This window comes from Symphalangus syndactylus, chromosome 6, assembly GCF_028878055.3.
Source record: "Symphalangus syndactylus isolate Jambi chromosome 6, NHGRI_mSymSyn1-v2.1_pri, whole genome shotgun sequence".
Lineage (NCBI taxonomy): Eukaryota > Metazoa > Chordata > Mammalia > Primates > Hylobatidae > Symphalangus > Symphalangus syndactylus.
In genome coordinates, this window is record NC_072428.2 from 118,969,136 (window position 1) to 118,996,839 (window position 27,704).

A 27,704-nucleotide genomic window follows, 5' to 3' on the forward strand; every position below is an offset into this window, starting at 1 on the left:
TTTTGTTTTCTCTCTTTCTCTTTAACCAGAATGTAATATATTGTATCCACTGTCCCTCATGTTGCTTCTTTTTTTTTTTTTGAGACGAAGTCTTGCTCTGCCACCCAGGCTGGAGTGCAGTGGTGCAATCTCGGCTCACTGCAACTTTCGCCTCCCAGGTTCACGCCATTCTCCTGCCTCAGCCTCTGAAGTAGCTGGGGACTACAGATGCCCGCCACCATGCCCGGCTAATTTTTTTGTATTTTTAGTAGAGACGGGGTTTCACCGTGTTAGCCAGGATAGTCTCGATCTCCTGACCTCGTGATCTGGCCGCCTTGGCCTCCCAAAGTGCTGGGATTACAGGCGTGAGCCACCGCGCCCGGCCTCGTTTTGCTTTTTAAACGTAATGAGTTAACTTGGAGATCGTTCCAACTCAGTACAGAGAGAGTTTCCTAATTCTTTGTTCTATAGCTGCATGGCTTCCTACTTTGTGGTGTGGTCCATGACTTCCACATGAGAGAAATTGTGGTCATCACTTTGAATCCTAATCCTGTCTCTACCTGTTAGTTCCAAAACCTCATTCCCGCCATTATCCACCTTAATCCCTCTTGACTGTTTTGTTTTGTTCTGTTTTTTTCCTACAAACATATTAGGTCTCTTATATGCCAACAGAGAACTTTCCCTTCACTCTGAAGTCCCTTAAGGCTCCCATAACCTTCAAAGCCAGATAGAGATGTCCACAGTTTCGTTCACAGCTTCCATTTCACCACCCATTCCTTCCTTGACACTGTGATCTTCCTTCTTCTTCCTGTCTCAGTTAAAAATGATCTCTTGGCCGGGCACAGTGGTTCATGCCTGTAATCCCAGCACTTTGGGAGGCCCATGCGGGTGGATCACCTAAGGTCAGGAGTTCAGACCATCCTGGCCAGCATGGTAAGATCCCGTCTCTACTAAAAATACAAAAACTATCCAGGCTTGGTGGCAGGCACCTGTAATCCCAGCTACTTGGGAGACTGAGGCAGGAGAATCGCTTGAACCAGGGAGGCGAAGGTTGCAGTGAGCTGAGATCAGGCCACTGTGCTCCGGCCTGGGCGACAGAGTGAGACTCCATCTCAGAAAAATAAAACTGATTTCTGGAAGATCATCTAATAGAAACATTCAGCATCTTGGTCTATTTCTCTATCCTCCCCGCTCTAACATCTGCAAATGGGCACCTACCCATTCACTCATTAACCTCTTGTAAAATGACTTCTGCCCACCCTACCTGCTTCATACTAAAACTGATCTCCAGTGTCACTTAACCTGTTAACGGCCAGTAATCTCCCAGTAACCTGGCTGTGACTGCCTTCTTTAACCTCCACTCGGTGCTCCTGTTATGCCTGCTTGTCACCACAGCCTAGCCCTAGAGATTCTATCTTGCCAGTGCCTTCCCTTCTATCCTCTCCTAACCATCTATTATTCTGTCTATTACTCCTAAATAAGTTCCGATTTCTGATTATCTGGATGATGAGCAGCATGCTTCTAACAAATCTTTCTCTCTCCAGCCTCTTTCCCACTCCAACTGAAAACCGTGGGTTTTCCATCATCCCTTTCTCCAAAACTCTTATTTCCAAGTCAATTAAGCACTAACTCCCCAATCTGATATTCAATTATTTCCGCAACTTTAACACAATTCCACATGTAACGGCATCGGTCAGCATTATGTCCCACTGCTATTCCAAGCATACCCTGTGCTCCAGCCACAGCGGTCTCCTTATTTTGCACGAAACACATGGCATGCTTCTGCACCTCCAGGCTTTGGTTCACCTTTTTTTTTTAATCCACCTGGATTATGTTTCCCCTCCGTCTCTACTATTCTAAATCCCATCCTCCCCTAATTTCACTTGCCACGCTATCTTCACTAACCTTCTACCAAACGTATTATAATTATTTGTGCAGTTATCATATTTCTACACCGGATTCTAAATTCTGCTAAAACGAAATACTGTAATGCCTTTGATGAGCCTTCCATGTGCCAGCCATGTGCTAAGTGAGCTACATGCATTATCTCATTTAATCCTCAAATCAACATCTAGGTCAGGACTCTCCCATTTAACATTAAACAAACTGAGGCTCTGAGAGATTAAGTAGCTTGCAGCTTTCACGCAGCTAATTATGGTGGAATCAATCCCTCCCCGAGGTTCACGCTTGGATTACTTAGGGTAGCCAGCATAATATATTCCCCAGCTACACTGCACTCAACCTGTGTGTGCCGGATCAGCATGTTGAAAACGGTGTCTGCAAGTAGACCAAGGGAAGAGGGGCTGCGGGGGCGGGAATTGAGACAGCAATGAATTAGGATGGCGGGATTGGCGGTGATGTTTCCAAATTTCCACTGTTGGGTTGTAGAGCTTCTGAAATAAGCATTTAAAATGTATAGCTTCTAAACAGGATTGCATCTACTCTTGGTCTAATTGCTATGTGTAGGTTAGTTTTGTCTCCCTGATTTTATTGTCATTCCCCAGGGATTGTTTCTGTTCTCCCGTGTTCCCAGAGCTTTCGGCGCATTGCTCAACACACGGTGTGCGTACTTGTTGATTTTAATGTATGTGTGTTTGCATATGTGCACAGCAACTGGGCGGAGGACGCGGGTGTGGGATGCACTGTGCATTCCTTCTCGTCATTCTTGTTCCTTTGAACAGCTGCAGCCTGGATGCTTTCTCTTAGGGGTAGGGGAGAGGCAGAACCGCTGACCCTTTAACAAGTTATCCCTCTCAAAACAGGTGTCTCCCCCGACTCTCGGTGGAGAGGGAGGGCTGGATACTTAGTGACATCAGCCACGAGCCAATGGAAAGTCGGGCTCCAGCCGTCGCGCCAATGAGGGGCCGGGGGCGGGCCGGGTTTCCTGGGCGCCGGGCTGGCCGGGCTGGTCCTGCGGCCGCGGCTGAGTCTCGGCCGCTCGCGCTGCCCGCAGCGGCTCCAGCAGCTCCAGGCGCCGTTCCCCGGCCCGCGCCGGTCCTGGCCCCCCTGCTCGGGGTTCTCCCGCCGCAGCGCAGGCTCCCCCGCCGGCTGGGCTCCTGCGCGGCGCGGCGCGGCGCGGCTCGGCTCATGCCCCCGGGCGCGGGGCACACAGGCCGGCCGGCAGCCGCTGGGAAATAGGCCCCCGGGGGCGGCGGCGGCGGCGGGGCCATGGCGCGGAGACCCCGGGCGCCGGCCGCCTCCGGGGAGGAGTTCTCCTTCGTCAGCCCGCTGGTGAAATACCTGCTCTTCTTCTTCAACATGCTCTTCTGGGTGAGTCTCGGGGTCGAGGGCACCTGGGCGGCGGGGTCTCCCCGCGGGGTGGAAGGGTGGCCCGGGGTGCCCCACGCGCGGGAGCCGCACTGCCGAGTTTTCTTGGCTGACGGCACTTTGGGGGAATTTATCCTGGGGAGGGACACCCCGGGGACGCCGCGTCTGCAGGGGGCGTTGTAGGGAGGAGGGTATGCCAGGGAATCAGTAAAGACTGATGGGTATTCTCGGGGCGTCTGAGGAGGGTCTGTGTTAGGCTAGAAATGTGGGTTTGAGGGAGCCTGTTGGCCCAAGGCAGACCCACTGACACATTCATGATGGGGGTCGGGGGTGGCGGGTGACTTTCAGGCCTGGGGTCCTGGAGGCCCAGCTGGCAAAGAAAGAAGAGGAAGGCAAAACCCAAACCTCTCTCTCCACCACTTCAGAGAGGATGGGTTACGGGCATCATCTCTTCCTTTTGCAGGCCTCATCTACCCCCACCTACACCCCCCCCAAAGCCTGGGAAGAATGGCCTCCAGGCGCAGATGTCTTTCCCATCCCAGCACTGCCCCAAACTTTGCCCCCTTCCTGCCACTCTTCTCAGGACCAGACTTCACCCCTGGAGCCTGACAATCACCAGTGTCTTTAAACAGGACCCCGTGTTGGGCCGGAGGGCCAGGGGTCCTGTCAGAATCTTCTGCCTGGGGTGGAAAAAGTATTGGGCTGGGACTCCGGACACCTGGATTCCCATCCCACTCTGCCATTCATTGTTGACCTGACCGACCTAAGCGTGTATGTTCATGACTGCAGGCCTTGGCTCACTCCCCCACAAATCCAACCCAGTGTGATCATGGGTGGCCGAAAGACTGCTGAAGCTGAGAATTGAGCTGAACCAGATCATGCAATACCAGCTCGACCCTGTTTCCTGGCTAGAGAGTCCTGGAGGTCCTGGGGTGTGAGAACATAGGGACATCCTTCCCCCATTCACCTCCTCTTCTGGCTCCTACCACACCAGAGCTGCTGCTTCTGGAGCCCACCATCCTTGCCCACTTCAGCTGGAGACCTAAAGTTCAGACTTGCAGGAGGGAAGAATTGAGTCTAAAATATGTTTCCTAGGGGAGGGAGCAGAACAGACATCTGAGCCATTTGCTGGAAAGGTTTCACAGGGCCCGTGGGGTGAAGTGCAGACACAAAGCCCATAAGTGCTGGCCTGTTGGGACAAATGAGAGAAATCCCATAGGGTGGTGATGACAGCGCACTCAGCCATCCTACTCCTGGGGAAAATGAAACTTGGGCTCCTATCAAATGCTCAGTTTTAGAACCGGAAAAAAATTTTAGAAGACATCTTGTCCAGCATCTGTGTTTATGTCTATAAAATGTAGAAAACTAAAGCACAGAGATGTTAAATGTTTTGTCCACGGTCTAACAGCTGGTTAGCAAGCTTGGTCTGGTGACCTTTCTACTGAACCACAGTGCCACTGGGGGAAGTCCTCAGCACAGATGGCTGCTGTTATAGCTGGGGTATGGGCAGTATTAGTAGTTAACCAGTCAACCCAAGTTCCCATGGCCTAGGTTCTGCTTCAGCTGGAGGTTAGGGAAAAGCACAAGAAAATCCCTTACCACTCTACCAGTGCTGGGGGAGGTACTAAGAGACTCCCCACCTAGGGGCAAGTATCAGTGAAGTCTCCTCTGTGCTCACTGAGTGTGCCAGGCCAGTGATGTGCCATCCCCGGAGCCAGCACTAGCATTTCAGGGACTTTAGGTCGTCACTCTGACTTCCTTTATCCGCCGAGACTGTCTCCCTTGGAGCCATCGGCACCTCATCCTTGTCTGTGCTCGCCAGTGACAACAGCTGGGTGCATCTGTTACACTTGTGTTCCTGGTCATTTTTTTTTCTCGAGCTTCCCTATCCCCTACCTCCACCCTACCCCCCTTTTGTCGGACAAATGGCTTTGAGAGATCTCAGCCACGAGAGAGTTTGGCTCCACAGACCCATTTACCTTGGTAAAAATGCTTCATTCAAGGTCAGAAGACCTGGGTGGCCAAGCTAGCACCACCCCAAATTAGAATAGAGCCCCTTGTTGGCCCTACAGTAGACATAAAAAATCAGAGGCTCTAGAAATAGCACACTGAAGGACAAGAGGCTCAGCATCTTTTTGGCACCAACTTACTGTGTGACCCTAAGCCAATGTATCTGTCTCTCTGACCTTAAACTTTCTCCTCCAAAGGAGAAACAATTTCTGCCTCAGTGAACTATTTAAGGGTGAATGAATCATTTTGGGGACTGTTTTCTTTCTTCAAGACCTGGAGCTGGATCTAAGGATGAATCTCCCTGTGTCCTGATTGCCCTTCCTAGGGACAGTACTTTTCAGGTGTTATTGAATGTCCCTTCTCCCCCAAACCCAGTGCTGCACAGGTATATTCCATACAAGAACAGCTGGAGAGAAAAGGCTGCTTCCCCAGACTGGGGGGCCATCTTTCTTCCTAGCTCCTCTTCAGGGACTGTTTCCCGTGCTTTCTTTTTTGTAGACCTCCACCATCCTAATCAAATTCTGCTCTTCTGCCCAGGAAGCACCTATGGATGAGATGATGGTCAGCCCATACCCTTTGCAGGCAGAGTGCATGCTCTGGCCAGCTTCTAGAGTTGCCGCGCGACAGTGGTTATTGTGTCTGTGCCTGGAACCCACTAGGAAGGTGTCCGGCATCCTCTGGGCTCTGAATAGTGGTGCTGGTGGTGATGGTGGCTACGTCTGCTGTTGCTCTAGAAGCCTTGACTCTTGGGGCATTTGGAGTCTGACTCAGAAAGCTAATGAATTTTTGGGGACTGGGATCAGTTCCTACTGGTCGTGTTTCAAATCTCACTTCCCCTTTGACCTGGGAGTTCTGATTTTCTTCCCAGAATCGTGTTGCTGGGTTACTGACTGTGGGGATTCCACAGCCTGGAGTAGCTGCTCTAAGATCCTAGATGTTGTATTTAAATCAGTTAGGGTGGCTACAGAGCAGCTGCCTTTCCTCACCTCCCTCTGCAGGACAGCTCCGTGCAGAGATAAGACGTTGGGGTGGTGCCTGCTGTATCAGCTTGGCCATGTGTTGTCAGGAATATTCGGTGCCGCTCACCTCCTTCCTCGCTGGTCCTTTTCCCACTCGGGGCAGCAGTTGGCTGGCTTTTGAGTCAGGCAGAGCCCAGAAGCTCAGACCTCCAGGCCCTGTGTCCCAACCCAGGCTTCCCTAGCAGCCATGCCTCAGGGCTCCCATGGCACCTTCTGTATTCTTCTATTGTCACATCCCTTACCTGTGCTGCAATTGTGTTTATTTTTCCATCTCCCCTTCTAGACTTCGGGCTCTTGAGGGTGGGCACAGCCCTATTCACTTCTGGATCCCCGGTGCCCAGCTGTGTTTGGCATAAATCGGGTGCTTACTGAATGTTTATTGGATGGCGAGTGAGAGAGCAAACCCCACAGGGTAGAGGCATGATGCCCGTCCTCCCTTCCTCGTGGACACTGGCCCGTCAAGATGCAGCTCAACCTGGGGTCTTTGAGCACTCTTGGTGATGAGGTACCCAACTGTGTTCTCCTCTGTGGTGGGTCTGGTGGCCTGGCAACCCTCCACTTAAGCCAGGTCAGAAACATGGCAGCCATCCCCTCCTCAAGCCACACGTACTTACTGTCTACAGCATCTGGATTTTCTCACTTCCACTGCCACATATATGGACCCCTGTCCAGGTCTTCCCTAGGCTGAGCCAAGCCACCAGTGGGGCATCTTCTTCAAGAAATCCACTCTCCCATCCAGGACTGCTGTGTTGGAGTCCTTGGGTGCTCAGAATCACCCAGACCACTCTCAGCACCATTTCTTTTCGTCTGGCTCAAAAACCATGAGGAAGTAACCAGGCATCAAGCCAGGCAAAAACCTCCTCTAAGTGGCAGGGGCCCTTTCTGCCATCCAACACCCTCATCCTATACTTCCAAATACACTAGGAGGCAGAGCCCACCACCTCCCTCCCCCACCACCGCCGTGCTCTCCATAGACTTGACTGGCTTCCATAACTGAAGATAGTCAGATGCTTTTCATAAAAACTACAAAAATTACAAAATATGGGAAATGAACACAAGAACCATCTCCTTTGCTATGCAGGTCGCATGCACACCTTCTTAACTCCCCAGCAGCTTTGTTTGTCTTGTACCAAGTAGAAAACCATAAACTTCAAGCAGCCTTTACAAAGAAAAAAAGAAGGCTGGGCATGGTGGCTCATGCCTGTAATCCCAGCACTTTGGGAGGCCGGGGCAGGTGGATCACCTGAGGTAAGGAGTTTGACACCGGCCTGACCAACATGGTGAAACCCCGTCTCTACTAAAAATGCAAAAACTAGCTGGGTGTGGTGGTGCACACCTGTATTCCCAGCTACTTGGGAGGCTGAGGCAGGAGAATCACCTGAACCCGGGAGGCGGAGATTGCAGTGAGCTGAGATTGCGTCATTGCATTCCAGGCTGGGCAACAAAAGTGAAACTCCATCTCAAAAAAGAGAAAAAAGAAAACATAGAGTGCCTCTCAGATCTTTGTAGGAGGCTAGTGCTGGGCCAGTCCCTCCAGGGCTTTGAGTTTGAATGTTTATTTACTGCGAGCCCTTGCAGATCTGCCTTCCTCTTTCTTAACCTTGGATGAACAAAGCCAGCCGTGGCCTGAGGAAGATGCTAAAGGCTTGGCCCCAGACATTGTTGAGGAAGGAGCCCTGTGGACTCTTCCTCTCCAGGGGGACAGTGTCCCCCAATCCAGAGGGAGAGCGCTGAGAGCCAGCCTCCCATGGACAGCTGCCACCTCAGACACCCATAACAGCAGCGCCACGGACAGCACAGAAAGACCAGTATGTGAAGGTCATGGGCAGGGAGAGAGGTGGCCCTGCTCCGGGGCCACAGGCTGAAAGCTCTTTGGCTTCATCCAGATATAAGGGTAGGGAGGACTGAGAAACCAGAGGTGGAGACCACTGTCTTGCCCACTTCCCTCTAAGCAGGGACAGGGTTTTGATTGCCACATAGGGAACCACTTTACCCTCAGCTGTCTCCACCATCACCTTCAAAAGAGGAGGGAAAGAGATTCTAAGGAGAGGGTGTGGGCCCTGAGACAGTGGGGCTCCACTGCTTCTTGCAGCCCGGACTTTGGACTATGGAAGACAGGCAAGGCTAGGGCTTTCCCTGGAGGCTACGCCTGCGAGTGGCCCCGCTGTGGCAACGCCATGCCTTCCCTTTTCATAGTGCTGTTCCAGAGACTTCCCTCTGAGCCACCTCCTGGGCCCTGCTGGCACCCTGTCCCCGCTGCCAGCTGCAATCTTCCTTCCCCTGATTGAGCCCCAGCCCGTTTGGAGATAATCAGCTGCACCCCCAAGGGAACCACAAGCAGCTGCTTCCCATCTCCCATGATGGCTGAGGTGAATACGCAAAATCCTGGGGGTACTGGGAGGCAGAGATAGGAAGGCAGCCAAGTGGCCAAGCTCATAAGGCTTTGGGGACATCCAGACCTAGGTTCCAGTCCCACTTCAGCCGCTCACAAGCCACGTGAACTGAGGAAAGTTGCTGGAATTCTCTGAACATCAGCTCTATAAAATGGAGATCCTAACGCCCTCTTGGGTTTGTGGTCAGAATTAAATGAGACACTGTTTAGCCCGGCGCCTGGTCCTTAGCACTCAATAAAAAGTACTGCCACTGCTGTCCCTGTAAATGCTCCTAGAGGTCACCTGCTGGGGGTGGGCGTGGAGAGTGAGGCTGAGTGCTCCTCCAGGGAGGAGGAAAGAGAGTGGCAAGCAGACAGGGACTGGCTAGGGAAGGGCCAGCCTTTGCTCAACCCTCTTTGCTCACATTCTCACCATAACAAAGGAAGGCCAAAAACAAAGGAAGAAAATTAAGGAGAAAAGAAGAAAGCTGAGCAGGAGACAATCATTATTGGTAGCTTTATATTTTTTAGTTTATGGAGAAATTTCCTATATATCCCATGAACAGAGCCCCACTGTTGTCTCCTGGGCCTCCCCTAACTCTGCTTCTTAAGGCTTTTCACACCACCTTGGCCTTTTAAAATTTTTATTTACGTATTTATTTGTTAATTTGTTTGTTTGTTTAGACATGGTCTTGCTCTTTAACCCAGGCTGGAGTGCAGTGATGGGATCACAGCTCACTGCAGCCTTGACTGCCCGAGTTCAAGCAATCGTCCCACCCCACCCTGTTGAGTAGCTCGGACTACAGGCATGCATCACCGTGCCCGGCTAATTTTTTTTTTTTTTTTTTTTTTTTTTTTAGAGACTGGGCTCACTATGTTGCCCAGACTGGTCTTCAAATCCTGGCCTCAAACGATCTTCCTCACTTTGTAATCCCCACTCCCAAAGTAGTGGGATTACAGGCATGAGCCACCATGCCTGGCCCTACCTTGATCTTAAATGCAATCCAGTAGAGATGGACTCTGGGAGCTGATTTGCCTGTAATTATTGGCATTTGGGCATAAGAGCCAGGAGAACAACCTTTGTTCAAGACCTCAAGTTGAGGCCCGGCAACCTTTCCTCTCCTATTACTGATGGCCCTGAAGTACTGTCTTATGGGCTAGAATAAGGGTTTTTCCTTTTAAACATCAAATCATGACTATTTTTTCCCAATTTGCAAGAAAAAAAGTCAAGATAAGAAAATTTTCTTCATTTTCTCCTTTCTCCCATGACCATTAGTACCTGCAGCTGCTTATCTGCCTGCAAGTGCTAACAAAAGGCAAACAGAAGAGCACAAGTAGCAACTAACTATTATGAAAAACTAGGAAACAATTTATTTAGAGTATGCCTGCATTGTTTTATGAAACACAGAGACATACACCTAGCAGCCACATCTCTTAGTAAAATTGTTCCTTAGTTCTGTAATAGAAATTAATATGTTTACCTCCTCACATGATACACTGAGATGGACACAGCAGTATCTGTGTAATATTCCTGTCAAATATGTGTAATCTGAATCTGTGAGGAAACAACCAAATAAATCCAAATCGAGGGACATTCTGCAAAACAGTTGGCCAAAACATAAAAAATGTCGATGTTCAAAAAAATGTCAGAACAAGTGTTGGGAAGGATGTGAAGACACTGGAACCCTCACACATGGCTAGTGAGGAAGTAAAAAGGCATAGCCGCCGTGGAAAACAGTTTGGCAGCTCCTTGAAAAAATTAAACATAGAATTACCATATGACTCAGCAATTCCTAGGTATAGAGAACATTGAAAACAGGTATTCAAACAAGACCTTTTACACGAGTGTTCATAGCAATACTATCCACAGCAGCCAACAGGTGGAAACAACACAGATGTCCACCAATGGAGGCATGGAGAAACAATTGTGTTATAGTCACACAACCAAGTTATTATTCAGCAATAAAAGGAAAAGAAGTTGGCAGGGCACGGTGGCTCATGCCTGTAATCTTTTGGAGGCTGAGGCAGGCGGATCACTTGAGATCAGGAGTTCAAGACCAGCCTGGCCAACATAGGGAAATCCTGCCTCTACTAAAACTACAAAAATTAGCTGGGTGTGGTGGCGTGCACCTGTAATCCCAGCTACTCAGGAGGCTGAGGCACAAGAATAGCTTGAACCCGAGAGGCAGAAGTTGCAGTGAGCTGAGATTGCACCACTACACTCCAGCCTGGGTGGCAGAGACTCCATCTCAAAAAACAAACAAACAAACAAACAAACAAACAGGAAAGGAAGTTGTAACACATGCTACAACACAGATGAATCTTGAAAACATTCTGCTAAGTGAGCCAAGTGCGGTGGCTCACGCTTATAATCCTAGCACTTGGGGAGGCCGAGGCGGGTGGATCACCTGAGGTTGGGAGTTCGAGACCACCCTGACCAACATGGAGAAACCCTATCTCTACTAAAAATACAAAATTAGCCTGGTTTGGTGGCACATGCCTGTAATCCCAGCTACTCGGGAGGCTGAGGGAGGAGAATGACTTGAACCCGGGAGGTGGAGGTTGCAGTGAGCTGGCGATTGCACCATTGCACTCCAGCCTGGGCAACAAGGGTGAAACTCCATCTCAAAAAAAAAAGAAAAGAAAAAACATTCTGCTAAGTGAAAAAAGCCAGACACAGAGGGTCACATAGTGTGTGATTCCAATGACAGGAAATGTCCAGAATAGGCAAATCCATAGAGACTGAAAGCAGATTTGTGGTTACCAGGGGCTGGAAGTGGAGGATGGGGTGATGGGGATGGGGAGTGACGGTTTAATGGGTACAAGGTTTCTGTTTGGGGTGATGATAAAGCACTGCACCCTGATGGTGGTGATGGTTGCACAGCCATGTGAATATACTAAAGGCCACTGAACTGTTTACTTTAAAATGTCTAAAATGGTACATTTTGTGTCACATGTATTTTACCATAAATTTTAAAGTCAGTGTCTTAAAGAACAAAAACAAAGGAAGAAAATTAAAGAGAAAAGAATTAAAGCCAAGAGACTGTTCCAGGCTGAAGGAGATTTAATCTCTAAATGCATGGTCCTTGATTGGATCCTGGATAAGAAACAAAAAAAAGGTTACAAAGGACATTTTGGGAGTAATTGGGGAAAGTTACATATGGACTGTAAATTAGGTCACAGTAATAGTGTATTAAAGTTTAAAAAAGAGGTCAGGTGCAGTGGCTCACGTCTGGAATCCCAGCACTTTCGGAGGCCATGGCGGGTGGATCACTTGAGCCCAGGAGTTCAAGACCAGCCTGGGCAATATGGTGAAACCCTGTCTCTACAAAAAAATTTAAAAATTAGCCCAGTCGGTGGCACGTGTCTGTAGTCCCAGCTACTCAGGAGGCTGAGGCAGGAGGATTGCTTGAGCCCAGGAGGTCAAGGCTACAGTGAGCCCTTGATTGTGCCACTGTACTCCAGCCTGGGTGACAAAGCAAGACCCTGCCTCAAAGAAAAAAAAGAAGAATATGACAAAATCTATAATGTACACCAACAGAGCACTGTGACTTCCCAGTGCTCTGTCACTTGAACAATTTTAAGATCCACTACCTTAGCCAAGCATGGTGGCTCATGCCTGTAATCCCAGCACTTTGGGAGACCAATGCGGTAGGATCACCATATGCCAGGAGTTTAAGACCAGCCTGGGCAACCTAGCAAGATCCCATCTATACAAAAAATTTAAAAATCAGGTGAGTGTCGTGGCATGTGCCTGTACTCAGGAGGCTGAGACAGGAGAATCTGTTGAGCCCAAAAGGTTGAGGCTGCAATGAGCTATGATTGTACCACTGCCCTCCAGCCTGGGCAACACAAGAGTGACACCTTGTCTGTTGCGGGGGGGGAAGAAAAAAAGATCCACTGCCTTAAGTTTTGGTGTGATTGATGGGAAACCACCCAGATTAAAGTTTGTAAAACTGTATGCAAGTGAATCCTAGTTTATGAAAATCTGATATTAAAAAATGTATAGGCCGGGTGTGATGGCTCATGCCTATAATCCCAGCACTTTGGGAGGCTGAGGCGGGTGAATCACCTGAGGTCAGGAGTTTGAAACCAGCCTGGCCAACATGATGAAACCCTGTCTCTACTAAAAATACAAAATTAGCCAGGTGTGGTGGCTCATGCCTGTAATCCCAGCTACTTGGGAGGCTGAGGCAGGAGAATCACTTGAACCTGGAAGGTGGAGGTTGCAGTGAGCAGAGATCGTGCTATTGCTGACTCCAGCCTGGGCAACAAGAGTGAAACTCCATCTCAAAAAGTAAAATAAAATAAAAAGTGTAAACTAACAAATTGGGGTGGGGAGAGGTAATAGACTATTTTTTAAGAACAGTTTTACAGAAAAATTGAGAAGATAGTACAGAGATGGACATTTCTCAAAAAACAAAAAATAGAACTACTAGACAATCCAGCAATCCCACTACTGAGTGTTTATCCAAAGAAAAATAAATGAATATATTGAAGACACATCTGCACTCCCATGTTACTGCAGCACTATTCACAATAGCCAAGAAATGGAACCACCTCAAGTGTCCATCTGCAAATGAATGGACACAGAAAATATGGTTCATATACATAATGGGATATTATTCAGCCATAAAAAAGAACGAAGTCCTGTCATTTGCGACTTAGACAGAACTGGAGGTTATTATGTTAAGTGAAATAAGCTGGGCACACAAAGACAAATATTGCATGTTCTCACTCATATTTGAGGGCTAAAAAAGTGAAACTCATAGAGGCAGAGAATAGAATGATAGTTACCAGAGGCTGGGATCCAGGGGCAGGAGGATGTAAAGAGGCTGGTTCATAGGTACAAACGTATGGTTACATAGAAGGAATAAGTTCTAGTGTTCAACAGCACAGTAGGGTGACTATAGTTGACAACAATATATTATATTTTTCAAAATAAATTTAAAATGTTTCTAACACAAAGAAATGATAAATGTTCAAGGTGGTGGATGTTCTAAATACCCTGATTTGATCATTAAACATTGTACACATGTATCAAAATATCATGTGTATCCCATAAATACATACAATTTACATATATCAATTAAAAACATTTTAAGATAATATTGAGAGTTCCTATATATCCCATACTCAGTTTTCCCTGTTATTAACACATTAGTATGATACATTTGTTGTAATTAATAGTATTATCATTATGGTCTACACTTTATTGGGTTTTTTTTTTCATTTTTATTTAATATTCTTCTGTTCCAGAATCCTATTCAGGATGCTACATTACTTTTTTTTTCTTTCTTTTTTTTGAGACAGGGTCTTGCTGTGTTGCCCAGGCTGGAGTGCACAGTCATGGCTCACTGCAGCCTCAACCTCCTGGGGTCAAGCGATCTTCCTCCCACCTTAGCCTCCCAAGTAGCTGGGACTACAGGCGCACACCACCATACCCAGATTGTTTTTATTTTAATTTTTTGTGGAGATGAGGTCTACGTTGCCTAGGCTGGTCTCAAACTCCTGAGCCCAAACCATCCTCCCCACTGGACCTCCCAAAGTTCTGGGATTCCAGGCGTGGTCCACCATGTCCTGCCCTACATTACATTTAGTTGTCTTGTCTCCTTAGGTTCCTCTTGACTGTGACAATTTCCTAGACTTACCTTGTTTTTAATGACCTTGACAGTTTTGGGAAGTGCTGGTCAGGTATTTTGTAGAATGTCCCTTTATTGGAACTTGCCTGCTGTTTTTCTCATCATTATAATACTGGGGTTATGGCTTTTGGGAAGAAGACTAGAGAAGTAAAGTGCCATTGTCATCGCATCACATCATGTCATATCATACAAGTGATTCAGCAACATGATCATTGTTGATGTTGGCCTTGATCGCCTGGATGAAGTAGTGTTTATCAGGTTCCTCTGTAGAGTTAGCCTTTCTCACCATGTTCCACACTGTGCTCTTTGGAAGAAAGTCACTATGCACAGTCTGCACTGAAGGAGTAAGGAGTTAAGCTCTACCTCTTTGAGGATGGAGTACCTACATGAATTATTTGAAATTCTTCTACGTGGGAGATTCGTCTTTTCTCTGCTATTCATTAAGTCACTTACTTATATCAGCATGGGCCCACAGATGTGTATTTTTTATTCTGGGTAATAATTCAATATTTCTTTATTTTGATGCTCAAATTGTTCTAGCCTTGGCCATTGGGAGCTCTTTCAATTGGCTTCTATGTCCCTTTGGGATGCTCACATTGATGAGGATAGTGATGTGGGGAATTCATTTTTGTTTCTTCGTGAGCATTTCCTTTCTTTGGGGCACTACAAGATGCCCTAGGCTCATCTTTTGCCTTTCCTGCCCCCATCCTAGAATCAGCCACTTCTCCAAGGAGCCCAGGGGATGGCTATTTTCATTACAAGGTGATCATTCACCTTTCATAGGGCTAATGGTTCTGGTATGTGCAAATTATTTTATGTAATTTGACCGACAATTTTTCAGGAACATACATTTTGCTAAAAGCTAGACTCAGCCATTTTAAAAGTTGCATCTAGCTCTTGAAAGTTTCCAACCAGGCTTCATTCTAGTCGGAATGTGAAAAGCTATCCAAAGAAGAGAAATGTCTTTATCTCCAACCTCATCGTGAAAGGAGGTCATTCGTGATATTGTGAAGTGCTATAAGGATTTTACAGAAAATTCTAGCATAGTGGAAAGAGTTCCAGAATGAGATTGGGAGGTTGGATTTGGTCCAGATGGTGCACTGCACCCATATGCACTTGGTTAAGTGTTACTTCCACTCTTTTGGCCTCATCTATAAAAAGAGGTGAGTGGCCAAACCCATTTCTAAAGTTCTGTTCACCTCCAGACGTGATGCTATGAACAGCAGCAGCAGCACTAACTTTGGAATGGCAGTAGCTTTGAGGAATCCAGGGTGGGAAGTGGGGGCAGGAATGGGGGTGTGCAAGGTCAAGCTGTGAAATGCAGAATTTGAGAGCTCAGGGGAGAGACATTATTAATGATCATATTAAATATTAATAATAATATTAAAGACTTAATCTTGATTTTAATGTGGCCTGTATCTGTGGCTCTAGATCCCTGGCTGATTATTCTTTAGGCTTGTAGGTTCTCAAGCTTGGCTGCATGTTGAAATAACCTGGAACACATTCAGAAATACTGTTGCCTAGGTCCCAGTGCCAAAGATTCTGATCGACTTGTTTTGGGATGCAGCCTAGGCATTAGCAGTTTTTTAAGCCTGTCCCCCAACAACCCTAAGTCCCAGGCGGTTCTAATGGCAGCCAAAGTTGAGCATGTGCTTTCGGCTATAAACGCTCTTATCCCTCCACCATATAACACATGGATTAAGGGTCCTCAGTGTACCATCTGCATAGCAGCAGATGAATTGGATTTATTTATGTATTAGTTTCCTGTTGCTGCTGTAACGAATGACCACAAACTTAGTGGCTTAAAACAACACACATTAATTTTCTTATATTTCTGGTGGCCAGAAGGCCAAAATGGGTTTCACCGGGCTAAAATCAAACAGGTCTCGCTGGGCTAAAATACAGCAGCACTGCATTCCTTCAGGAAGTGCTAAGAGGGACTCACCTCCTCGCCTGCTCCAGCTTTTAGAGGCAGCCCTCATTCCTCCATCCATGGCACCACAGCAGTCCAGCCACTGCCCCCATCATCATCTCCTTCTCTGACTCTGGCCCTCTTGCCTCCTTCTTAGAAGGTCTTTTATGATTGTATTGAGTCCTCAGGGATAATTTCCCTAGCTCAAATTTCTTAATCACATTTGCAAAGTTCCTTTGGCCATGAAAAGTAACACAATCACAGGTTCCAGGAATTAGGGCATGGACATCTTTGAGGGGACGTTATTGTGTCCACAATAGATAGAGACAGAGCAACTGCTGTAATTACAGGCCCATAAATAGAGTTAACTTACTCTATGATATGTGGTATCTCTTTACTTTGCCCATTTCTTCAACTTTTATTTTAGGTTCAGAGGTACATGTGCAGGTTTGTTATATAGGTAAATTATGTGTCATGGGGTGATATTTCATAACCCAGGTAATAAGCATAAGTAGTTTTCCATCCTCTCCTTCCTCCTACCCTTCATTCTAAAGTACATGTGGCCATAGTACTCAATGTTTAGTTCCCACTTACAAGTGAGAACCCATGGAATTTGGTTTTCTGTTCCTGGATTAATCTGCTTAGGATAATGGCCTCCAGCTGTATCCATGTTGCTGCAAAGGACATGACTTCATTTGTTTTTATGGCCACATAGTATTCCATGGTATATATGTATCACATTTTCTTTTCTTTTTTTTTGATATAGAGTTTTGCTCTGTCGCTAGGCTGGAGTGCAGTGGCATGTTCTCTGCTCACTGCAACCTCCGCCTCCCGGGTTCAAGTGATTCTCCTGCCTCAGCCTCCTGAGTAGCTGGGACTACAGGCATGTGCCACCATGCCCAGCTAATTTTTGTATTTTTAGTAGAGATGGGGTTTCCCCATGTTGGCCAGGATGGTCTCAATCTCTTGACCTCATGATCCACCTGCCTCAGCCTCCCAAAGTGCTGGGATTACAGGCGTGAGCCACCGCACCCGGCCCCACATTTTCTTTTTCTTTTTTTTGAGATGAAGTCTCACTCTGTTGCCCAGGCTAGAGCGCAGTGGCATGATCTCGGCTCACTGCAACCTCTGCCTCCCAGGTTCAAGCGATTCTCCTGCCTCAGCCTCCCAAGTAGCTGGGACTACAAGTGTGTGCCACCATGTCCAGCTAATTTTTGTATTTTTAGTAGAGATGAGGTTTCACCATGTTGGCCAGGCTGGTCCCAAACTCCTGACCTCGTGATCCGCCCACTTTGGCCTAAGTGCTGGGATTATAGGCTTGAGCCACCATGTTCGGCCTGGCCCCACATTTTCTTTATCCCATACTGTTGGTGGGCGTTTAGGTTGATTCCATGCCTTTGCTATTGTGAGTAGTGCTTGTTTGGCCTTTCTTGTTTTAGCTGTGCTACGATTTAATCAGAGACCATCTTTGTAGAAAATTATACACCCTGGTGAAAATTTGACATGAAAAACAATGAGAGCCTGGAAGCAACAGAAATCAAGAGAAGATACACAGTTTTCAATAGTTCAGTAAAATGACACTCAGAACTGTAATTGGCTGTGGTGGGTTTTAAAGGGCAGACAGAGATGCTCACTGACTCTGGTGGAGGACTGGCCACCAGGCCTGGGGAATGACTGGCATCTCTGTCATGTAGTTTCCCTGCCTCCCCCATGCTCCGTGAGCCTGGCAGTGCTGTGGGACAAGGCGCCAGCTGGCACCTGCAGCTCTGCTAGCAGCTTCCTTGCTCCTGGACAAAGAGTATGAAAGCCGGCAAATAACACTTTGGGCCCTGAGTTAGAGGCATGGTCAAATGATGTGAGATGGGAAGAGACCGGGGCCAGCCGAGTGCAGTGACTCACACCTGTAATCCCAGCACTTTGGGAGGCTAGGGTGGGAGGATCAATTGAGCCCAGGAGGTCAAGGCTGAAATGAGCTATTATCATGCCGCTGCACTCCAGCCTAAGCAATAGCACAAGACCCTGCTCCCCCACCCCACAAAAAAGAGGGGGCTGTACATACAGGCAGAGAAGAGTTCTGGAAGACGTGGTTTTAGATAAAGGTTTGCCATTTACTGCTGAATGCACCTGCCCTCCCCTGCCAGATGGCAGAGGACCTTCAACAAGGAGGCCTAAGGGAAAAATGAGGGACTCATCTGACCCTATTACCTATTCTGGGGGCTTAGCTCCCTTCTTCCACCAAAGCTCCGTGGTGGCTCTTTCCAGCTGCTTTCTGTCTTACAGGACAGTGGTGTCTAGCCAGCCATCTCCTTCCCCACTGAGTTGGTCAAGACCCTGCTGCTGAGAACTCTCTCCTGCCAGAGCTTGGCCCCATCTGTTGCCATGGCAACAGCCAGCTGCTGCTTAGCACCAGCCTGGAGACTGGGCACAAAAAAAGGGTAGCCAAGGGAAGTAGGCACTGCACCCCTGGAGGCATGGGGGCTGGGGGGCAGATAAGGCCCCTTTGGGGTCTCCTATTTGTCTCTGATGGGTTTGTTCTCAGGGAGAAGCCAGGAAATTTGAAAGATCTAAACTCCTCTCTATTCCTCCACACTGGAATCAGAGTTTGTGAAGATAAAGGTTCCTTTGCCAAGGCAGTTCCAGTGCTTACATACATGCACTCACACACAGTCCTTCACATTGAAGTGCACTTTCTTTTTGCACTTGACACGATATTGACCTCTAAGAGGGTTGGAGAGCTGGGAGTATGCAACTGCCCAGGCCTGCTTTAGGTATAAAACCTGTCCTTTGATGCAGATAGATTCGAATTCAAAACTTTTCCATTTATATGTGACCCTGGGCAAGTTAACTATTAATAATGATAGATAACATTTATTGTCAGGCATTGTGTTAAATTCTTTCCATGCATTATTTTATTTGATTCTTACAGTAATCTTGTCAGTTGTTTGTTCTTACTTCCCATCTTCAGATAAACTGAGGCTCAGAAATTTGCCCTTTGTGTACCCAAGTTTGACTCACTCTGAAGACTGTGTTCTTTTTAATTTTAACTTCAATTTATTAGAGACAGGGTCTCACTCTGGCACCCAGGCTGGAGTGCCATGGCACAGTCATGGCTCACTGCAGCCTTGCACTCCTGGGCTCAAACCATCCTCCTGCCTCAGCCTGTTGAGTAGCTGGGACTACAGGTGCACACCACTGCACCCAGCTAATTATTATTTTGTGTGTGTGTCTAGAGACAAGCTCTCACTATGTTACCCAGGCTGGTCTCAAACTCCTGACCTCATTGATTCTCCTGCCTTGGCCTCCCAAAACGCCCAGCCTGAAGCCCATATTCTTAATCACTGTTCAGTATTAACCTTTGATTGCCTTAATTTCCTCATCCGTAAAATGGGCATAATGTCTGCCTCACAACCTAATTGTGTTATGAGGACTGAATGAATAATGAAAAATATAATGTGGGTAAAACTGTCTCATGGAGGTAAAGCTGTGACAGATTCTATCAGCAGAATCACTGGGGAGGTGAAACATGCTCTCCTTTGGGTCCCAGGAAAGTTGTCCTTCTCCTGCTCTCCTAGGTTACTCATGGCATTCAGGGCTCTCTGGTTTCCAGAGTCTCAGGGTCTGGCTCGTTCCCTGTCTCCACAGGTGATTTCCATGGTGATGGTGGCTGTGGGCGTCTACGCTCGGCTAATGAAGCATGCAGGTGAGCTGTAGTTCTCCCTCCCTGCCCCCATCTTGTGCCATGCCCCTTTCCCCTCTGCCTCCTTCAGCCTGGCCCTCACACATAAGCTATGGGGCTAAAGGAGGCAGCCTCCCTGGTCTTCGTGGTCTACTTAGGTGTCAGACCCCCCCATGCCAGTGCCCCTGGATTTCCCTGAGTCTCTCTGAGTCTTCCAGGATATGCCTACATTTGAGGCTTAGGAAGTGTCTGAGAAAGAAGATAGGCCCCTGGGAGCAGAGAGTCATCAAGGGCTTTAGCCCCTCCCTAGCTCTGTCCTGGAGAAACCCAACCACCATTCCTATTTCACCACACAAGTCTCCAGGAAACAGAATCTGCAAAGCTGGTGTGCCTAATGCCATTCTAATTCTTTTCCGGAGCGAAAGCAGCCCCTCCTTAAGCCCAGGAATAAAGGCTTTTATTTCTTTAGTTCCTCAAATTAAATGCCACAACCCTTCTGGGCCCTTTTTGGTTCTCCCCGTGGGACAGGGGTACTGCCTCCCCTTAACCTTCATCCAACCATACTGGAGATTCCCCCACCAGGGGAAGGAGAACAGTTTGGGGCACCCTCCCACCCCATCCGTGGGTTCCTCAGTGGGCACCAGGCTCAGGCTGAGGGCCAGCTCCTTCTCCAGAAGCAGCCCTAGCCTGCCTGGCAGTGGACCCTGCCATCCTGCTGATCGTGGTGGGTGTCCTCATGTTCCTGCTCACCTTCTGTGGCTGCATTGGGTCCCTCCGCGAGAACATCTGCCTCCTGCAGACGGTGAGTGGTCAAGGCCCCACTGGAAAGACCCTGGCCCTCTCCCCATCATGCCTCTTAGCCTCCTAGGGCCCTTTGGTTACCTTGTCCCACCCTACCCCCAGGCCTGTGCTGTCCACTCCTCAGTGCAGAGGTCAGCCCAGGTGACCCAGCACAGGGTGGCCACCCCCCAGGACAGTGTCCCAGAGGCAGCTGCCTTTCTCGTGTGGGGCATCTGGGAGAATTGCCTGGCAGCTCCTAGCATCCCCATGGCCCTGGGAGGGGCTGCTGCCATGAGTGGTCCTAGACACCTCTTCTTCCGGCTGCTCCACAGTTCTCCCTCTGCCTCACCGCCGTGTTCCTGCTGCAGCTGGCCGCTGGGATCCTGGGCTTCGTCTTCTCAGACAAGGTAATGCTGGGAGCCAGGAGGCCTCCTCAGGTGTGACCCAGAGGGAGGGAGGAAAGTTCCTGCCCATGTGTAGCCTGGTTAATTAACCACAGCTCCTTCCCGAGAAACATCAGCCGTTGAAAAGTTCATTAGGGGTGAATGAATAGCCTGTAAGCTCATCATATTTGAAGAGAATTTTAAGATCATAAGGTGCTTTCCTCTGACAGTCTGAGAAGCTAACAGGGAAGTAAATTATACAAACACAAAGTTAAAATAACTTAGAAACTTTAATAGCAAATGACAGAATCAAACTCAATAATCAAGTGGACCACTGACAATATGAAGAGCCTCTTATTTCTTTTAAAAATTGTTTATTGAGATAAACAGAAGGAAGGAAGGGGAAGAGAACAAGATTTTGTTTTGAGGTTTATTTTTTCTTTCTTTTTTTTTTTTTTTGGTTGTTGTTTTTGTTTTTTAAGAGATGGGAGTCTCACTAGGTTGCCCAGGCTGGCCTTGAACTCCTGGGCTCAACTGATCCTCCTGCCTCCATCTCCTGAGCCTCTGGGATTACAGTCATGTGCCACCATGCTTGGCTTAAGAAAAGGTTTTGAACAATGCTTACCATATCTGGAAATAGTCTGCCATTCAGTGACAGTCCTTTTTAAGAACCAGAATGCCTTTCCCAAAAGGCAAATGATTGCCAAGGGCAGAGTACAAAACTATGGAAAGAAAATTTGAGAAAAGTAGCGGGGCAGGAAGGAAGAGACTATGGTAGAAAATTATGAAATCGGGCCAGGTGTGGTGGCTCATGCCTGTAATCCCAGCATTTTGGGAGGCTGAGGCGGGCAGATCACTTGAGGCCAGGAGTTCGAGTCCAGCCTGGCCAACATGACGAATCCCTGTCTCTACTAAAAAACACCAAAAAAATTAGCCGGGTGTCAGGAGGCTGAGGCACAAGAATTGCTTGAACCCAGGAGAAGGAGGTTGCAGTAAGCTGAGATCACGCCACTACACTCCAGCCTAGGCGACAGTAAAACTGTGTCTAGAAAAGAAAAGAAAAGAAAAGAGAAAAGGAGAGGGGATAGGGAGGGGAGAAAATTATGAAATCGAGAGCCACTGAGTTAATTCCGAATTTCCTAGTCCTCCTGGCTTACAGTAAGATCCTGAAATGATGTATTAAATGGCTGTTTTGAGTCTAAAGAGATGCAATTATCTAATATCCACTAGAGGGCAGTGCCTCAGCTCAGTAAGCTACTTTCTGCTAAAAAATTAAAAATTAGTTTGTTTTCATCAGTCAACAAGTATTTTGTGATAATAGCATTCAGAGATAGATACACATTGGAATATCTTGAAATGTGTCTCTGAAAAGCTTCAACAGCAGGTCCAGCATTTCTCCTGCCCACTGGTACCTGAGGGCCCTGGGATGGATGGGCTTTGGAACTGAACTGGCTATCTTCCACCATTAGGACTCGGTTCTGATTTCAAGGCAGACTCAGTTAAAAAGGATGATCCCTGTCTACTGTTATTTTTGCAGGAAGGAGCAAGTTAGGGATTAGTCCTGTGTTCTGATTCCTTGCCCATGTCTCCGGCAGGCTCGAGGGAAAGTGAGTGAGATCATAAACAATGCCATTGTGCACTACCGAGATGACTTGGATCTGCAGAACCTCATTGATTTTGGCCAGAAAAAGGTATGGGTCAGCCAGTGGTCTGGGGGACTGTGGGTAAAAGTGAATGTCATCCCAAGAGATGCCTCATCCTCTATGCCTGTGGGGCTCTTCATTACCTGCCAGGTAATGGCTTCTGGGAAGGGGTTTGGCAAAAAAGCACACGTAGCAGAGTGCTTTAAATGTACTTTTAAAGACACAGAACAGTATATATAGTAATCTACTGTGTTATAAGTGGTTACCTACAGGGGGTGAGGAACTGGGCAGATTCTTGAATATTACCTCTTCAAAAGTGACATTTTAGGCTGGTCCAAAGGGAGTGAGTTATCTCATTTGATTGTTCACAGTCAGCTACAGATCCAACTCCTTGTTCTACTCTTTCCCCTCTTCTCATTGCTGCACTTGACTAGACTAAAAAAAAGAAAGTTACATTTAAAAAATCGTGATAAAATTTACATAATGTAAAATTTACCATGTTTTAGCATACAGATCCGTGGCATGAAGTACCTTTAATTGTGCAACCATCACTGCCATCTCCAGAACACTCATCTGCCCCAGCTGAAACTCTGTATCCATCGAACACTAACTCCGCTTTTCCTCTCTTGAAACTCTGTATCCATCAAACACTAACTCCCTATTTTTCTCTCTTGAAACTTTGTATCCATTAAACACTAACTCCCCATTTTCCTCTCCTGAAATTCTGTATCCATTGAACACTAACGCCCCATTTTCCTCTCCTCCAGCAGCCACCATTCTACTTTCTGTCTGTAAATTTGACAACTCTAGGTACCTCGAATGAAGGGACTCAGGGTATTAATGCTTTTTTGAGTGGCTTATTTCACTTAGCATGTCTTTAAGTTTCATCTCTGTTATAGCATGTGCCACAATTCCCTTCCTTTTGAAGGCTGAATAATATTCTGTTGCATGTATATGCCACATTTTGTTTATCCATTCATTCACCAGTGGAGAAAAGGGTTGCTTCCACCGTTCGGCTACTGTGAACGAGGCTGCTATGAATCAAAAGTTAACAATTAGGCCAGGCATGGTAGTTTACACCTGTAATCCCAGCACTTTGGGAGGCCAATGCAGGCAGATCATTTGAGGTCAGGAGTTTGAGACTAGCCTGGCCAACATGATGAAACCCTGTCTCCACCAAAAATGCAAAAATTAGCTGGGTTTGGTGGCGTACACCTGTAGTCCCAGCTACTCAGGAGGCTGAGGTGCGAGAATAGCTTGAATTTGGGAGGTGGAGGTTGCAGTGAGCCAAGATCGTGCCATTGCACTCCAGCCTGCGTGAGAGAGAGACTCCGTCTCAAAAATAAATAAGTAAAAAATAAAAAGTTAACTTTTTTTTTCCCTGAGACGGAGTCTTGCTCTGTCACCCAGGCTGGGGTGCAACGGCACGATCTTGGCCCACGGCAACACCCGCCTCCTGGGTTCAAGTGAATCCCCCTGCCTCAACCTCCTGAGTAGCTGGGATTACAGGTGCCCACCAAACCATGCCCAGCTAATTCTTGTATTTTTAGTAAAGATGGGGTTTTGACATATTGGCCAGGCTGGTCTTGAACTCCTGACCTCAGGTGATCCGCCCGCCTCGGCCTCCCAAAGTGCTGGGATTATAGGCGTGAGCCACACAGTGCCTGGCCAAAAAAGTTAACTTTTAAGTAAAAGCGCTTTTGAGACAAGTCCTGAGTTCCCCTTCCTCTGGTGCAATAGACACTTTGAGATCCAGTTTGCTCTCTTGGAGTAATGATGGACTCACAATATTGAAGATTCCTCTCCTGTGTTTTCTCTATCTTAAGAAGTTTTTCAGCACTGATCCTTTAATTATTTCAGCCAATACTTTTAATCACTTACATTTTCCTGCAAAGCCAGAAACTTCTCTCAAGAAGATTATAGCTGGCCGGGCGCGGTAGCTCACGCTTGTAATCCCAGCACTTTGGGAGGCCGAGGCGGGTGGATCACGAGGTCAGGAGATCGAGACCACGGTGAAACCCCATCTCTAATAAAAATACAAAAAAATTAGCCGGGCATGGTGGCGGGTGCCTGTAGTCCCAGCTACTCGGAGAGGCTGAGGCAGGAGAATGGCGTGAACCTGGGAGGCAGAGCTTGCAGTGAGCCGAGATCGCGCCACTGCACTCCAGCCTGGGCGACAGAGCGAGACTCCGTTTCAAAAAAAAAAAAAAGAAGATTATAGCTGAGTATGTAAAACAAAATATATGTACAACTGTAATACCAACAAGCACAGTGGTAAGTTATAACAAGATATACAAAGTAATAGAAATTAAGAAGTGAGAATATCTTCAGGCGAAGGCAACTGGGAAGCTGGAGCTCAAAGTTTAAGGCCGTGTTAAAACACAACCTGAAGTTCCCAGTAGAAGCTTGCTATAGACTTTTGGTGGCTCTGAGAATTCCCCTGGTCACCTCAGTGTGAGGGGTGGGTGATTCTTAACCTCTGGTGGGTTTTGTTGCAGTTTAGCTGCTGTGGAGGGATTTCCTACAAGGACTGGTCCCAGAACATGTATTTCAACTGCTCGGAAGACAACCCCAGTCGAGAGCGCTGCTCTGTGCCTTACTCTTGTTGCTTGCCTACCCCTGACCAGGTGAGCCAGCATCCCGCCTCATTTCCTCCTGGGCAGCGAGCTGAGTCACTTTCTGATGGGGGCAGCTGCTATTGGGAATCCCCATCCCCTAGCTTAATGGATCAGTCATGTGGGACAGCTGTCAGGTGTTTTTCTTCACCCCAACCTGATGCTTCTGTTAACCTCATGCTCAGGTAGTCCACATGGAGTTCAGAAGGGACAGATTTAAGTTTTAAGTTCAGATTCAGTACCTGTGCAGGTTTGTTATATAAGTAAACTTGTGTCTTGGGGGTTTGTTGTACAGATTATTCCACCACCCAGAGCAAAGAGACCTGGATCCTGACCTCTCACAGGAAAGGAAGTCTGCATTTGGCAACTTCCAACCCAATATCCTCCACATATATTCTCTGACAATTTAGGAGTTTAGGAAGGATGGGAAGCCCGTCGGCTAAGGCCCCAAACAAAAAGGTATTGGAATTAGAGTCCCAACTGGCTTTTCAACTCTTTCCGCAGGCAGTGATCAACACTATGTGTGGCCAAGGTATGCAGGCCTTTGACTACTTGGAAGCTAGCAAAGTCATCTACACCAATGGCTGTATTGACAAGTTGGTCAACTGGATACACAGCAACCTATTCTTACTTGGTGGTGTGGCTCTAGGCCTGGCCATCCCCCAGGTAACTTACCCTATGAGACTTGTTGGTCCCACACACTCTGTAAAGACTCCTTTGTTTTGGGGAAGGCACTTGGGGATCAGCGAGGGTGTCAGGCACTGACATGGCTGAGGGGTAGGGAAAGGGATAGTGCTGGCCACACTGGGAAGATCGAGCCAGGGAAAACAAGGCCATCACTCACTGCTGAAGGCCCAATTCCTTCTTGCCTCTCCCAGCTGGTGGGAATTCTGCTGTCCCAGATCCTAGTGAATCAGATCAAAGATCAGATCAAGCTACAGCTCTACAACCAACAGCACCGGGCTGACCCATGGTACTGAGAATCCATCCTGCACCTCCTCACCATGGAAACTGGCAAGCCTCATCAACCAACAGCAGCGGGTGCTGAGAACAGAACCAAATGGAGATTTGGATTCCCGCCCCCCAGTGACAGCCCAGTGGGAAGAAGCAAACTCCAGATGGGCAGAAGGCAAGGTGCACAGGTGGCTCCGGTCTCAGGAGGATACGCCTCCTCTCCCCCATCCCAGCCCTCAGCATTGTGCCAGAGTGATACCCTTAAGTGTTTGGGTTTGTGTTTTCAGTTTTGTTTGGGAAACAGCAGTTGCACAGAGTTGAGGGGTACTGCTGCTGCCTTTTCACCGAGGCACTGCCACCACCAGCTCTACCAGGGATGCTCTTGAGCTTGGCAGACATACTTAGATCCTAACGTGCCAGTGAGACCTGGCTGTGGAGAGTAGCACTGGCAGCCCTGCCTGGACTCCACTTGGCATGATACCAGCTCCAGAAGGGAAGGGAGTGGAGCAGGCAGTGAGGAGCGAGCCTGGGGGTCGGCTGGGGACAGCCGTATGTGCTAGGTAGGAGTGGAGGGGGATATGTTTACCAAATGCCTGTCCTGCCATCCTCCCAGGTAGTCAGAGTGAGCTACATCCTGCCCCGCCTTCATTTCCATGGAAACATGGCAGCTAGGGCACCGGGTACAACAGCAGCCAAATTCTTCCCCACCTCCCTTACTTCAAAAAATAATTGGAACCCTGGTCCCTATACTCTGCAGTCAGAAGTGGGACTGAGCCATACATGCCCTTGAATTCCTCCCTGTCTGGCCCTCCCTCTCCAGCAAGCAGGGTTTTCTTTAACTTGGCAGTGTGCAGAGGAGAAGTGGTAACACCCCCACCCCATTCCCCTGCATCGGAGCTCAGGGGCTCTTACAGGGTAAGAGGTAGGAATCTTGTTGGGGCGAGGGGAGCCAGAAGTGGCAATAAAAGCGTGTTGACCTGGGCTACGCTGGACTCCATGAATTTTCCATTCTGGCAACTGGAAGGGGAGGGGTAGAAGGGCCCTGCAGAGGACAGCACTGGAGACTCTCCTAAACGCCACACACCTCCCCCTTGCTGCCCGCCACACGCGCGTCTCCTTCAACCGATGCATTGCCACCCTCCCACAGCCTCGCCCTCTGCTCTAAATTAGATCGAAAGAGTCCCATTTCCAATCTAGGAACAGCATAATTTTGTTCCAAAAACCTGATGTGTTTTTTTCGAATTAAAATTAATTTGTCACCCAAAACAGGAGGGGGATGGGGAGGAAGGACATGAGCACTCCGCTGGGGCCAGGACGGGGGATGAGGAGGAAGAAGGCCCTCTCTTCCCCTACCCGGGCCCTCCACGACCTTCTCCCCAAGTCGGCTGCAGGGAGGACTCCGAGGAAGCTCGGCGCGGTGCGCTGGGCCTCCTGGCGCCGGGAGGAGCGCGCG

General features: G+C 48.0%; 1 protein-coding gene and 1 long non-coding RNA gene across 4 annotated transcripts; one reads left to right on the forward strand and one right to left on the reverse strand.

The window, feature by feature from the left end:
- Positions 1–2,862: 2,862 nt before the first annotated feature.
- Positions 2,863–27,236, forward strand: TSPAN33 (tetraspanin 33). Of its 3 annotated transcripts, none has more exons than XM_055283966.2 (8): positions 2,863–3,249; positions 19,843–19,900; positions 20,551–20,678; positions 20,989–21,063; positions 22,635–22,730; positions 25,181–25,309; positions 25,802–25,963; positions 26,176–27,236. In XM_055283966.2, exons 1-8 carry the CDS (start codon positions 3,148–3,150, stop codon positions 26,275–26,277), a joined length of 852 nt encoding a protein of 283 aa, XP_055139941.1. In that variant the 5' UTR covers positions 2,863–3,147; the 3' UTR covers positions 26,278–27,236. The 3 variants fall into 3 exon arrangements, with proteins under 3 accessions (XP_055139941.1, XP_055139942.1, XP_063497703.1); XM_055283967.2 differs by having other exon boundaries at positions 2,875–3,249; positions 20,554–20,678; XM_063641633.1 differs by lacking the exon at positions 2,863–3,249 and adding an exon at positions 6,601–6,780.
- On the reverse strand, positions 21,940–27,704 carry LOC129484991 (uncharacterized). Its single transcript, XR_008658585.1, has 3 exons — positions 27,621–27,704; positions 22,989–23,117; positions 21,940–22,084 (listed from the first exon to the last, which is right to left on the reverse strand). It is a non-coding gene; the product is annotated as an uncharacterized lncRNA (long non-coding RNA).

Bases quoted from the DNA above. Each gene is read 5' to 3' on its own strand.
- TSPAN33 (XM_055283966.2), top strand. From the start codon at position 3,148: ATGGCGCGGAGACCCCGGGCGCCGGCCGCCTCCGGGGAGGAGTTCTCC. The intron at 19,901-20,550 runs GTGAGCTGTAGT...CTCCTTCTCCAG, and splicing joins TCGGCTAATGAAGCATGCAG to AAGCAGCCCTAGCCTGCCTG. The intron at 25,964-26,175 runs GTAACTTACCCT...TGCCTCTCCCAG, and splicing joins TAGGCCTGGCCATCCCCCAG to CTGGTGGGAATTCTGCTGTC.